The 12,656-nt window shown below is 34.4% G+C and overlaps 1 protein-coding gene and 1 long non-coding RNA gene across 2 annotated transcripts; one reads left to right on the plus strand and one right to left on the minus strand.

Annotated features, from left to right (window-relative positions):
• The first annotated feature begins 7,186 nt into the window (after positions 1–7,186).
• Positions 7,187–10,654, plus strand: LOC110725531 (heparanase-like protein 3). Its single transcript, XM_021904994.1, has 9 exons — positions 7,187–7,796; positions 8,172–8,208; positions 8,488–8,671; positions 8,794–8,942; positions 9,049–9,279; positions 9,373–9,562; positions 9,659–9,784; positions 9,879–9,978; positions 10,083–10,654. Exons 1-9 carry the CDS (start codon positions 7,551–7,553, stop codon positions 10,443–10,445), a joined length of 1,626 nt encoding a protein of 541 aa, XP_021760686.1. The 5' UTR covers positions 7,187–7,550; the 3' UTR covers positions 10,446–10,654.
• Positions 10,655–10,762: 108 nt separating this feature from the next.
• LOC110725532 lies at positions 10,763–11,980 on the minus strand. The gene is made up of 3 exons (XR_002512177.1): positions 11,941–11,980; positions 11,657–11,738; positions 10,763–11,583 (listed from the first exon to the last, which is right to left on the minus strand). It is a non-coding gene; the product is annotated as an uncharacterized LOC110725532 (long non-coding RNA).
• Between the last annotated feature and the right edge of the window lie 676 nt (positions 11,981–12,656).

The following is a 12,656-nucleotide window of genomic DNA, read 5'->3' on the forward strand; positions in this document are numbered from 1 at the left end:
TATTTGCCTCTGTTTCCCTCCCCCGGATTGAGGTTGGGTTTTTGCTTTATTCCATTCTTCGGCTCGGATGAACTTATCCGAAGCACTAAGAGCTTCCTCCAAGGTCTGCGGGGTATGCATGACCATGAAGTCTAGGAATTTTCCTGGCTGAAGGCCATTCTGCATTGCAAAAACAGCTAGCCCCTGGTCCAGCTGAGAGACGCTTGATGACTCGTTACTGAAACGGGTCAGGTAGTCTCGGAGGCTTTCAGTTTCCCCCTGTTGCAGACCCATGAGCTCTGCGGTAGTCTTCTCTCGGCGGTTTGCCGTGGAAAACTTGCTCCTGAACTTGGAGGACAGATCATCCCAACCTGTTATGGAGCCTTGCCTTACTCCCTTGGAGATCCACGCTTGCGCGACCCCCTTGAGAGTGGTTGGGAAATATTTGCACCAAGTTGCCTCGGATCTGGGGCAAAGATGCATATGAGTCTCATACGAGGCCACGTGGTCCTTCGGATCCGTGGTCCCGTCATATGTGATATGCGACGGTATTTTAACCGTGGGTACGCGCTCTTCCAGTATCCATTGCTCGAATGGTGAACTAGCGGGAAGCATAATGGCCTTGCCCTTGTTCCTGGCCGAAGGGACCGCGCTCCGCCCTCTTAGAGAGGTAGGAGTGGTTTTCGTCCCTGGCTGGGAAGTCTGGGCCTCGGCTGCTGGGAACGTGAGGCGACTACGCACGCTCGGTTCCTGGCCGCCGAGTCGGTCAAGGACGCTTCTGCGAGCAGTCTCAGGTTCCCGGCGAGTAGATTCTGGCCGAGAAGCTGAGCTGCTGCTCTTATGCGCTGCTGGTCTTGAGGATGAGGATCCTTTAAATAATTGAGAGTTCTTCTTCCTCTGTTTTTCATTTTTCCAAGAATCCTCCTCCCAATCTTCCAGTTCCCGGAAGGAAGGAAGCTTCCCACCGTCATGGTCTAACTTCCTCCGCTGATGCCGGGTATGCGGAGGAGTTCGATCACGAGGCGGTGGCATATTCTGTGCCCTCATTGCCTCCATGAGTACTGCCAGCGCTCTTGCCACCTCTTCCGAACTGGGCCCCGTCAAAGGGGTCCCCGGCCGAGTGTGGGCATGAGGCCGTGCAGCCGATGGTTGGCTTCGGGACACCGAATATGTCCTATGATCAGACTGACCCCTGCTAGACCGAGAGTGGTCCGGCCTATATTGGGAGTCATGCATTATAGGAGATAGGGAATCCTCCTTGTGTGATCCTCCCCCCAAGCCGGCACCCTTGGGAGAGTTCCGGTCCGGCGAGGGCGATGGTGTAGGGGTTTTAGGCTTTTCGCCCGCTCCTTGACGGAGGCTTTTGCTCTTGCGGTTCTTAGCCATGGCTGCTAAGATAATTGCAAGATGATCTTGGTTAGGAATTTGGCTTAAAGATTTTTGAAAGTCTTCCCCACAGACGGCGCCAAATTGTTTCGGTTGAAAACAATGGGACCTTGCCGAAGGTCCACTGAAATGGAGAAGACTGGATTCGATCCAAGCTGTGTTGGGCCGAAGGTTTCCTGCACAGTGAACACACGTAAACTAGCCTCGGGGGTGTTTCCGAGGAAGGCCCCTCCGATGCTAAAGTCAGTACAATGTGTAAAAAGGAAGACACTATGCAAGAGAGTTTGTAGCTTGAGGCTTTTGTGGAGTATTTCTCAATGCAAGAATGAGCATATGAATTGCCATAATCGGTGTATGAGATAATGCAAGTGATAATGTGTCTGATCTCGTATGTGATGTTATGAGATGTCTCCTTGAATGTGTTAATATGAGGGCTTTTATACCTCATCATATTTGGAGAGGTTGGGCTTTAGCCCAATTGGCTTACTTTGTGGGCTGACTTTTGACTTTTGAGCAATTGGAGAGTTGAACCTTGACCTTGGGCTTTTAATTGGATCATTTAGTGCCCAGGCCCAATTTTGACTAAATTGGACCCAAACACTTCGTATTTTCTAAGAAACTTATATTGTAATTTCAACTATTAGATCTAACAACTCAAGCACCCCCACCAAAATATGATTAAATGAAAGACTCCAAGATCTAACATTTAATTTGAATAATACCAAATAATTCCCAGATATAAGGTAGTAGCAATAATGAAGTATTTTTTTTGGTAGGTTAGCTTAATGACATTGATATTCCATTTATAATATGTCACTATACACTAGGTAACCCAATATGGTTTTGTTAAACATGGGAATAATTCAATCTATTATCCCAAAACAGAATACTAGCTTATTTAGAGGAATTAAACTAATTAATTAGAGTTAAGCACAAATTCAGGTACTCAATTCTTTCTTTTTTCACCGTTTAGGTACTTAATTTTTTTTAGTTAAGAATTCCAGCCAAAAAAAATAAATCAGCCTAAGAATTCAGTACCTTTGGTTAAAGAATTCAGTACCTTGGGTAAAAGAAAGTGGGCCCCATCCAATTAAAAAAATTCGTGGGCCACCCTTAATTTTTTTTCCCTTTCTTATTCTTTATTACGCCTTTTTGCTCCTTTTATTCTTTCCTTTTCTGGAAATTCTGCTGCGTCATTGTCGAAGAACACGAGCAAGCTTGGACTCGATTCTGGGGAAAATGACACCAAAAAGCCGCCATTTTTTTGAGCTAAGCTCAATTACTCATGGATTATGTTGATATTTTGATATAAATTTTGAATTTTTTGCCCATTTCTTGATGTTATTTGCGACCTAGGGTTTTCGATTTTTGGGGTTTTTTTTTTTAACAAATTGATGATGTCGATTTCTTGTGTTTTTTGTGTTAAATTTGTTGCTTTGTTGTTGTTTGTTGTTGAATTAAGCTAGCAGCACAAGGGGAAGAACCTAGCAGCAACTTCTGTTTCTGTTTTTTTTTTTTTTTTATTTCTAAAAAATCTGGGAAAACCTTGTTGAAGAATTTGTGCCTAAATAGACATGGTGAATGAACCTGTTTTGATGATATTTGTTGCTGGTGTACTGCTACATCTTCTGCGTTGCTGTTTTTGTTGTTTTTTTTTTTATTATTGAAATTGAATCAGGGAAAATCGTTTTGGATGAATTTTGTTAAGAAAACATGGTGTGCTGCTAGTGTTTTGCAGGTGTTTTCATGGCATTTTTTGGCCAAGTTCATGCCCCTTTAAATAGAGTAATAATGGCTAATTTATGAGTCAAAGTTAAGATTTTTTTAAATATTAATTTTTTAATTAGGTATGGTTAGTGATGAGTTAGTGGTGAGTTAGTTCACCTGAAAATCACTTTGAGTACCCAAAAGCAAAGCAAAAAAAATTAAGTACCTAAAAGATAAAAAAAGGAAGAATTGAGTACCTAATTGTACTCGTAACTCAATTAATTAAGGATTTGAATAAACATTATAATCTAATCTCTTTGAAGTTGCTAACAACAGTCCAAATGTGTAAATAGTATTATTTTATACACTTCATAAGACCATATAGTAATATAATTAGGTTTTATTTTGGGGCCCAATATTTGTGGTCTTAAAGGCATTTGACCATTGCCAGATTTGGAGTACTTTAAATCATTAATTCAACTCTTTATTCCAATCAATGATATGTAGCAGTTGATCATACCATGCATTGGTGACCTTAACAAAGTCAGAAACACTGTCTTCAAAGCTTAATTTTTAATTACATATCCATTTCCCTTGGCCCATGTATAAGTAGATAAACTACATTACATTTTACTTCCTTCGTATTTTAAGTGTATCAGCTTAATTTACTCCCTTCATTTTTTAAGTGTATCAACTTAATTGACATTTAGTTTTAGAAAAATGTAAAGAATACGAGTATATATGTATTTAACAATACTGAATAGCATATAAAAGCAATCGAAATTAAAAGGTAATTAATTACTAATTACGAATAATTTTTCATCCAAGCATCTACCATAGTCCATATTCATAATACCACATTTTAAACTACAATGACAAATTTAATAGGAAGGACTCGTGTTCGATCCCCCACAGTAACAATTGGGAGGGGATTGAAACCTAACAAGCCAGAACTGATCTCCGAATTCGGGCTAACCCAAAGGGTGAACCGGATGGAACACCAAAAGAAAAAAAATGGAGAAATTAAAAATGAAAAGTGATGTACCCATCAATTTTACTTTTCTTTTTTTTTTTTTTTTTTTTTAACAAAAAATAATTATGAATACGTAGTAGAAAGGCTAGAAACGAAATCTATATTTAGAATTTTATACTCCTATCAGATTAAGAAGATCTATTTCACTTTATAGATTTCATGGGGTGGAAGGAAAGTTCTACTTTTTGTTATTGGGTCATACACTCATACTTCACTTTTTTTTTTTTATGAAAAAAAAAAATCATATTAATACGTTTTTTTCAGGATATTGTTTGGATCTTGGGTTGTGGAGCCAAGTTGCTACCCGCCCGGCCGCCCCCACCTCCTTTATTAATACGTTCAATATATATATATATGAAAATTTGTCAATTACTACCGTAAGTTAATACCACTTTGTAAATTACTATCGCAAATTAAAAGAGTCGTGAATTACTACCGCAATTTTTTTTTAAAATGTTGCGATTACTACCAAAACCCATTAAACCCAACTATGACGTCATTATATCACTTTAACCCATGGTTAAAGCTCTTAACCATGGTCAAACATGGGTTAAAGCCCTTAACCATGACGTCGTTATATCCCAAACCCATTTTCTTTATTTTTTTGGGGCTGGTTAAAGCCCTTAACCATGGTCAACAACATGGATTAAAGGGATATAATGACGTCATAATTGGATTTAATGGGGGTTTGGTAGTAATCGCAATATCTTAAAATTTTTTGCGGTAGTAATTCACAACTTTTTTAATTTGCGGTAGTAATTTATAAAGTGGTATTAACTTGCGGTAGTAATTGACAAATTATCCATATATATATATATACTTAAACTTATTTGGTTGATAAAAATATAAAATAGTAGCGGAAACCTTACCTAAGTGTAAGAACTATGCACTCATACTTTCTCCGTTTCTTTTTAGTTGACACGTTTCTTTAGACACGTTTGCCAATGCACTTGTTCAATCATTACTATCTTTTAATTTTCGATAAACAAAATTATGAAAAGTTGATATTTTGAAAGTATATAATGTGAAGAATCTAACAAGATCCCACATGACTATTTTTTTCATTACGTATAAAGTACAAAACACGGTCAAAAGAAGGTGTGTGAACCGTGCTAAAGTCAAAACGTGTCAACTAAATAAAAACGGAGATAGTATAATCTAGTACTTCTTATTGAAGGATTGTGGTCAAGTATAGAATACTATATATAAAACCTTGTATAATTATATTTTGGTTAGTAAAAAATGTTGGATGTAATAGTATTTCTTAATCCATAAATTCTCATAATTTGAAAAAATAAAGTCTTCTCTATGTATAAATGTCATAGAGATACGGAGTATTAGTTTAAAAGTAGAGGAATAAGAACTTTTCTAAGCTAGTAGCTTATCAGTACGTAGGTATAGAAAAAAATGTCTATGATACATTTATCGTGTCATGTCCTTTCTTTTTCTAGCGGGTGTAAATACTTATAACCATTATTTATAATTAACTATCAAATTACATATAAATTTATTTTCATTATCACTAGTTAAAATTGACAATCAAACAAAGCGTTCAAATTAAATTCATGTCCCACCATGATCTTCCCGCCAAAACTAGTACTAGTGTAAAACAACAAAATATGTGCGTGCCCAAGAAGAGTTGTGGTCCTTTGTGAAATAACAGAGTTGCATAAAGGAAACAGTTGATTTACTACTTTCTTAAGGAACCAGAGATGCAAAAGGCCCACTTTCAACTAACTTGCTTTCTAACATGGAGTAACACAGCAGTCTAGCATAAACTTAAAAATTACTTTGTACGAATTACTTTCTTAATTCTTAATACTTTGTACTATTTAAAGTTTTACAATTACCAAACACAACTTATTCCAATAGTGCTACAACTTATCCAATAATACTCTGTATAAAAACGATGTTTATAAGTTTATAGTGAGTTGAATCAAACAAAGTAGCAAATGAACATACAAAGTAAATATTTATTTATTGTAACATCTGTAAGTATATGATCATATAATTTTTTTTTAAAGAAGTGTGTTAAAACAGGTAAAAAGTTCAATGTTACAAATAGATATATGATCATGCAAATTTGAGTATGTAGTTTTATTTTATGGATTGCTTTCTGTACTTGAATTTTATGGTATATAAGTTTAACTTTTGGTAACTTGAATTTTATGGTATATAAGTTTAACTTTTGGTAAATTAATAAGTGACGATTGAATTTCACTATCTTAAAATAAAATTTGGTGATGAAAAGATACGAGTACATTGGGTTGAAAACGTGAGACTTCAACTTGTGTATGCATCAATGTAGAAGGTGGATGATTGAGAGAATGAAAATAAAAGGCACTGAGGAAGACCCAAAATAATTTTGATGGAAAGAGTAAAAGTTGACAAGAAAAAGTGAGCATTATTGCAATTTGCAAGAGCAATGGATTAGCTAGATTATTGGTTCATATAGCCAATAACATCCATATGAGTATAAAGCTTTAAAATTTTCTTCTTGTACTATTATTGTTGAATTGACTTTAAAGAGTATGATTTATTTTTATTGCCTATTATATACTTGTAATTTCTTTGTTTATTTCTTCTTATATGACATGTTTTGACCTTGAAAAGTATTAAAATAAATTTCTTAATAGAAATTGGAGATATTATTTTGAAAAAAATTCACGCATTGCACCTAAAGAAATGTATGTTCAATTAGGTATATTTTATAAAATAAATACATGTATGTATCAATTAAAAAGAAATTAATGAATTAAATAATATTGCTGATAATAGAACGTGTTAGAAAGCTATTAATGACTTGATACAATTATTATTGCCTTAAAAATGACTATCAAAGTCTCACGTAATCACTAAGATATATAAATCAGAAATATTAAGATACACATTAATGATATCACACGCCCAATATTAATAAAAGGGTACTCTGTACTATAATAATCAAGATATCAAGGGATTCCATACCATAATAACCAATAGACTTGCGAAATCTGATATAATTGTAGTTAGTAATAATTTCTATAGTTATAAGTCCTTTTAAAAAAATATAGATCAAAACATAGTTATGTCAAATCCCGTTAGATTTATGACACTTATCCCTTATTTTTAATTTTAATAAATATTAAAAAAGACTAAAACTTGATTGGTAATCTAAGAACTTATTTTTACTTGAAAGTAAAAACTTATAAAAATAAAGAGAATAGACATAACTTGAATACCTCCAAATTCCCACTTCTTTAATCCTCTTCTTCCCCCTTTCTCTCTCTCTCTCTCTCTCTCCCTCTTTAAAATTCAGCTCCCACCTGTTTCCCACACTCCTTACTTTCTTCCCCATTTTACTCCAAAAAAAAAAAGAAAAAAAAAAGCTGCTTAAATAATGCTTGTTAATAGGTGAAAAACACATAAATCTGGGATATTTTTGGTGGGAAAATAAAAATCTGAAATGGGTACTCAGATTTTTGTAATGGGTATGTGTATTTTGGTGTATTTTCTGAGCTTAAACTTAGTTTTAGTGAGTTCAAGCTCAGTTTTAGGAAGAAAGAGTGAAAAAGGAACATTTTTTATTGATGGAAGAAATGCCATTGGTAATATTGATGAAGATTTTATTTGTGCTACTTTAGATTGGTGGCCTCCTGAGAAATGTGATTATGGTACTTGTGCTTGGGATCATGCTTCTCTCCTTAATCTGGTAATTTTTCTTTGCAACTCTTTTGTTGAATATCAATATATGAACTTTGAGCTTGTTTTTTTGTTGAAAATTTTGTTCTATTTGTATTACATTGTGATTCAGCAGGATTTTTACTATATAATCTGTTAGTATATGGGTGAAGAAATAGCCTTGGTTGTACCATGTTCAAGGCACAACTGGTTGTAAATTAAAAATTGAAAATTGTGGAGTTTTTAGTATATTTATCTTGAATTTTTGTTTGAAAATTATGTTTTCAAGTGAGTAAAAAAACTTACAGTACTAATTTTTTGGCTAGAATATTTTATTTTTGATCTGTTTTTACATTTATTATGCACATTCTTGAAATTTATGTTGGTTTATGAATTTTATGTGCAGGATCTCAGCAATCAAATATTTTTAAAAGCAATACAAGGTGTGTAATATACTATCTTAACTTATGTTGAGTAATTTCGACAATTGCGATTACTGTGTTAATCAGACTTTGACAATCAGGGTGGGACATGAGTGTGTGTATGTTTAAGTGTTTGACTCGGCTATTTGATGCATTTTATAAGCATGTTTTTGGCTCAAAATGGTGTCAAGTGTTCATATGATTTGTATTGGATGGTCAAGTGTTTAGCATGGTGTCATGTGTTTTTACATATAAAGTTGTATAGATGAAATTCCTTACTTAAAAATGTTAATAATGCAGCCTTTTCGCCTTTGAAGATTAGGCTTGGTGGTACTTTGCAAGATAAAGTGATTTATGAAAGCAAAGATTCTAAATTACCATGTAATCAGTTTAGCAATAGAAGCACAGAAATGTTTGGTTTTACTCCTGGATGCTTACCAATGAAGCGATGGGATGAACTAAACGCCTTCTTCGAAAAAGCAGGGTAAATTAAAATAAAAATCCTGTTTCATATGCTCACTTGTAAATGCACCGTGATTAACAGTTTTGATTGTTAGTTAAGCATTTTTTATCACACTTAATTGAACTTTCTTCGTTCGTTTTCAGGGCATTGATTGTTTTTGGTTTAAATGCTCTTGCTGGAAGAACTATTCAGTCTGATGGCTCAGCTACTGGTGCTTGGGATCCTTCAAATGCCAAATCTCTTGTTCGTTATACAGTTGAAAAGGGCTATGATATTCATGGCTGGGAGCTAGGTGATCCACATATTTCAACTTGTATATATTCCAAATGTTATAATATTGCAAGTTAGTGAATTTGTGTATTATGTTCTTTGAGTTTTAATATCCTTCTGTCTGGCAGGAAATGAGCTAAGTGGAAGCGGAGTTGGAACTCGAGTTTCAGCAGCTCAGTATGCATCTGATCTGATATCTCTGAAAAACATGCTGGAAGAAGTTTACAAGGCGAACAATTCTAAGCCTCTTGTCATAGCACCTGGAGGTTTCTTTGATCAAAACTGGTTTACAGAATTCATTAATAAAACACACAACAACCTTGATGTTATGACACACCATATATACAACCTAGGGCCAGGTATTTCACATATCATCAATCTGTTTATACAATCATTGTTTCCTAAGATCATAGGACAGAAACTGAATTCATTGCATTTTGATGAATTTGTAGGAGTTGATACACACCTTATTGATAAGATCCTCGATCCATCATATCTCGATGGAGAGGCTGATACATTTAGAAGGCTACAGAACATTCTCAGGAGTTCTGGGACTTCTGCAGTTTCATGGGTCGGGGAAGCAGGAGGTGCTTATAACAGCGGTCATAACCATGTTACTAATGCATTCGTGTTCAGTTTCTGGTATGTAATCGTTAAATACTGCATACACCAGTTCTTTGTTTGTGAGATTTTCCTATGCTTACAGAAAAACCTGATAGATTTGATGTTTAAAAACAGGTATTTAGATCAGCTTGGAATGTCATCAACTTTTGATACGAAAACATATTGTAGACAAACTCTGATTGGAGGAAACTACGGCTTGCTCAACACCACTACCTTTGTTCCTAATCCCGACTATTACAGGTTTGTGTGTTTAAAAACAGAACATTACAAAGTTCCAAGATAAGGTAAAAACTCTAATTTGATGGTTGTTTTTTTTTTCTTTTTCTTTCTGCAGTGCCCTTTTGTGGCATAAACTGATGGGAAGAAATGTGCTATCAACAAGTTTTTCCGGGACTAAGAAAATCCGAACATATGCTCATTGTTCAAAAGTATCTGTAAGTTAAAACTCTTACAAAAATCAATTTCATGAAAGATCAACAGTTCAACACCATTTACCTTACAAATGGATGATTAAGTGATGTTTTTCTCTTATCTGCAGCAAGGCGTAATGCTGCTGTTTATCAACCTAGATGGAAATACAACCGTTGAAGCGAATGTAGGCTTCAATGGAACTTGGAGTCTTCTAAACAAGCATCCACATATCCACAAGAATAGAGCGATTAAGTGGCATCAGAAAGAAGCAACAGAAAGAGTAAGAGCCGAGTATCATTTGACAGCAAAAGATGGCGACTTGCAGAGCCAAACAATGCTTCTTAATGGAGAGGTTTTGGGTGTGAGTTCATCAGGAGAAATACCTTCCTTAACTCCTTTACATGTTAACTCATCAGAGCCAATAGTTGTAGGACCTTTCTCGATTGTATTCGTTCACATGCCTTACATCATTCTTCCTGCTTGCAAATAAAAAGGTGGAACCAGAATGGTGTTCATCTTGTAATAATTGGTTTATCATAAAATTCATAAACAAGTTTTTTAAGGTATTAGGAATAGTCTTAGTGGTGAAATCGAAATGGATTTCATCTGCTTCTGTTCTTGCATAGGTCATAAAACTTTGACCTATGGTCTATTGATTGTGCTTAGATTTTAATAAATCATAGCATCAAAATTTTATCAAAAACTATGCCTGTGTTATGCCCTTTTGAAGCAATTTCAAGTACTACTGCAAAAATTGATTATCTCTTAATGCAGAGGCATGTATAATTTTGACCTATAAATAGGAATGGTATTAAGTTCAGTTCTTAACAAAGTATCTAATCCATTGGGAAGATGTAGATGATGACCATGATGTTATCTTTCGAGGATGACAGATGAACATTAGACGCTATATAACATAGCAGTCAGTCACTCTTTGCAAACTCAGAAACAAATGCTAGAAAAGTTTTGGGCATCACATATATGAATGATAGATTTCCTAGGTACTAGCAAGTAGCAAGTGCTAAACAAGTACTTAATACATCCTCACAACACTAACATATGGTCAGCAAACTTAGATGTAAATGATACTCCTAGATCAGAACATATCAATACCATCATCACTATCATCGCTGTCAAATTCATACTTAGCCATCATCTTATCCATATCCTCGCAATACCCACATCTTATTACATATGAAGGATGGTAAACCGATGAACCAATACCAACACCATTGGGGCGAAATTCATCAGAAGAAAGATGCACAAGAAAGCTATTTTAGTCCTTAAGACATGTTACAATCTAATAACAAAGAGAAAGGGTTAGCCAAGTTTAGATTACAGCTGAACTAAGTTTTAATAAGGTTTAATAAGTTCCGAGGATATATACCCTTAGAAACTTACCAAAAGTAATCGGACTAGGATTCAGGATACAACACTCAATCTCATCTTCTTCATATGAAGGAGAAGATAAAAGATCGGCATAAAACAGCACCGGAGAAGAATGACCGTCTTTTTTACGAGCAAAGAAGTTCATATGAAAACCCAAAGCATAGTGCTGTGCCTTAGCCATATATGGACTTTGGGAAACAATCTTTACACACTCATAATCAGCATCATCCTAAATACATCTGAAATTAAAAGAATATATATCACTAATACAAATATGCAAAAACAACTGAGAAAAGATAAAGAAAATAAAACCTTGTGATTTGAATTATAATAGTCCAGCGCCACTTGAGCCCTTTCACGAGTAATTTCATTATAATCCATGTCTTTTGTATACCTGCCAATCATCGAAGTATCATCGAATAACGATCAATAATTTTATTTTTTTTTCAACACGTAATGTAATCAATGGTATATGGTCAAAGGTATGCACGCATTAATGAGCATAAAAGTTAATCGTTTGTGATTAAAACATAAACATGGGATTATGGGAACTTAACTATCTATTAAAACATCGTTAGCTAAAACATACTCCGTACCTTTTAGATTCTGGTTTATCAGGACGAATAAAATTGACACTGAAAATACACAAATGAAAATTTAAAGATAATTTTCCATATATAAAATTTCAACTTTTCCATGTTATATTATAAATTAAAACTGAATATTTAGAATAATTCCAAGATTAGCAAAAATTATTCCAAGATTAACATTATGCACTCGAGAAAATAACACAAGATACGAACTTATTGTGAAGGCTGAAGGGTGTACGACACTTTCCTTTAAAGAAGACCATGCATCCATTAGAGCATCTCTGAAAAAAGATTAATTTAACCGATAAAATTTAGGTAATTTATTTTCCACATTAAAATTTGATATGATCATATGAGAGGAAAAAACTAAAATAAAATTGAAAGTAAATTAATTTAAAGGAGAAAGAAGAGAGGTAGAAGATTTACGGTCCATCAAGGGCGTCAAATGCAGGAGGGGTTTTCACAATCTCCATCATTAGCATTATATTTGTGAATTTTGTGATAAAAAAGCTTAGGAAAATTTGTAATTATTAATCTCAATTTTGGGCGAACTATTGATTATTTTTAAATAATCCCAACTTTGGGGGCGTCTTCTTTTATCAGGCCAAAACCGGTTAACGAAAGTCAATCACCTGTTATACCAGGTTATTGGACACGTGTCAACACTTAATTTGTCAAAAAAAAAATCAAAGTTTAAAAAAAAAATCAAAAAATAAAAAAAA

The sequence above is a fragment of the Chenopodium quinoa genome, unplaced genomic scaffold (assembly GCF_001683475.1).
Source record: "Chenopodium quinoa cultivar QQ74 unplaced genomic scaffold, ASM168347v1, whole genome shotgun sequence".
Taxonomy (NCBI): Eukaryota; Viridiplantae; Streptophyta; class Magnoliopsida; order Caryophyllales; family Amaranthaceae; genus Chenopodium; species Chenopodium quinoa.

Excerpts from the sequence above, each read along its gene's own strand:
- LOC110725531 (XM_021904994.1), top strand. The coding sequence starts at position 7,551 with ATGGGTACTCAGATTTTTGTAATGGGTATGTGTATTTTGGTGTATTTT. Across the intron at positions 7,797-8,171 it reads ATGCTTCTCTCCTTAATCTG|GATCTCAGCAATCAAATATT; the intron begins GTAATTTTTCTT and ends TTTTATGTGCAG. Across the intron at positions 9,785-9,878 it reads CCTAATCCCGACTATTACAG|TGCCCTTTTGTGGCATAAAC; the intron begins GTTTGTGTGTTT and ends TTCTTTCTGCAG.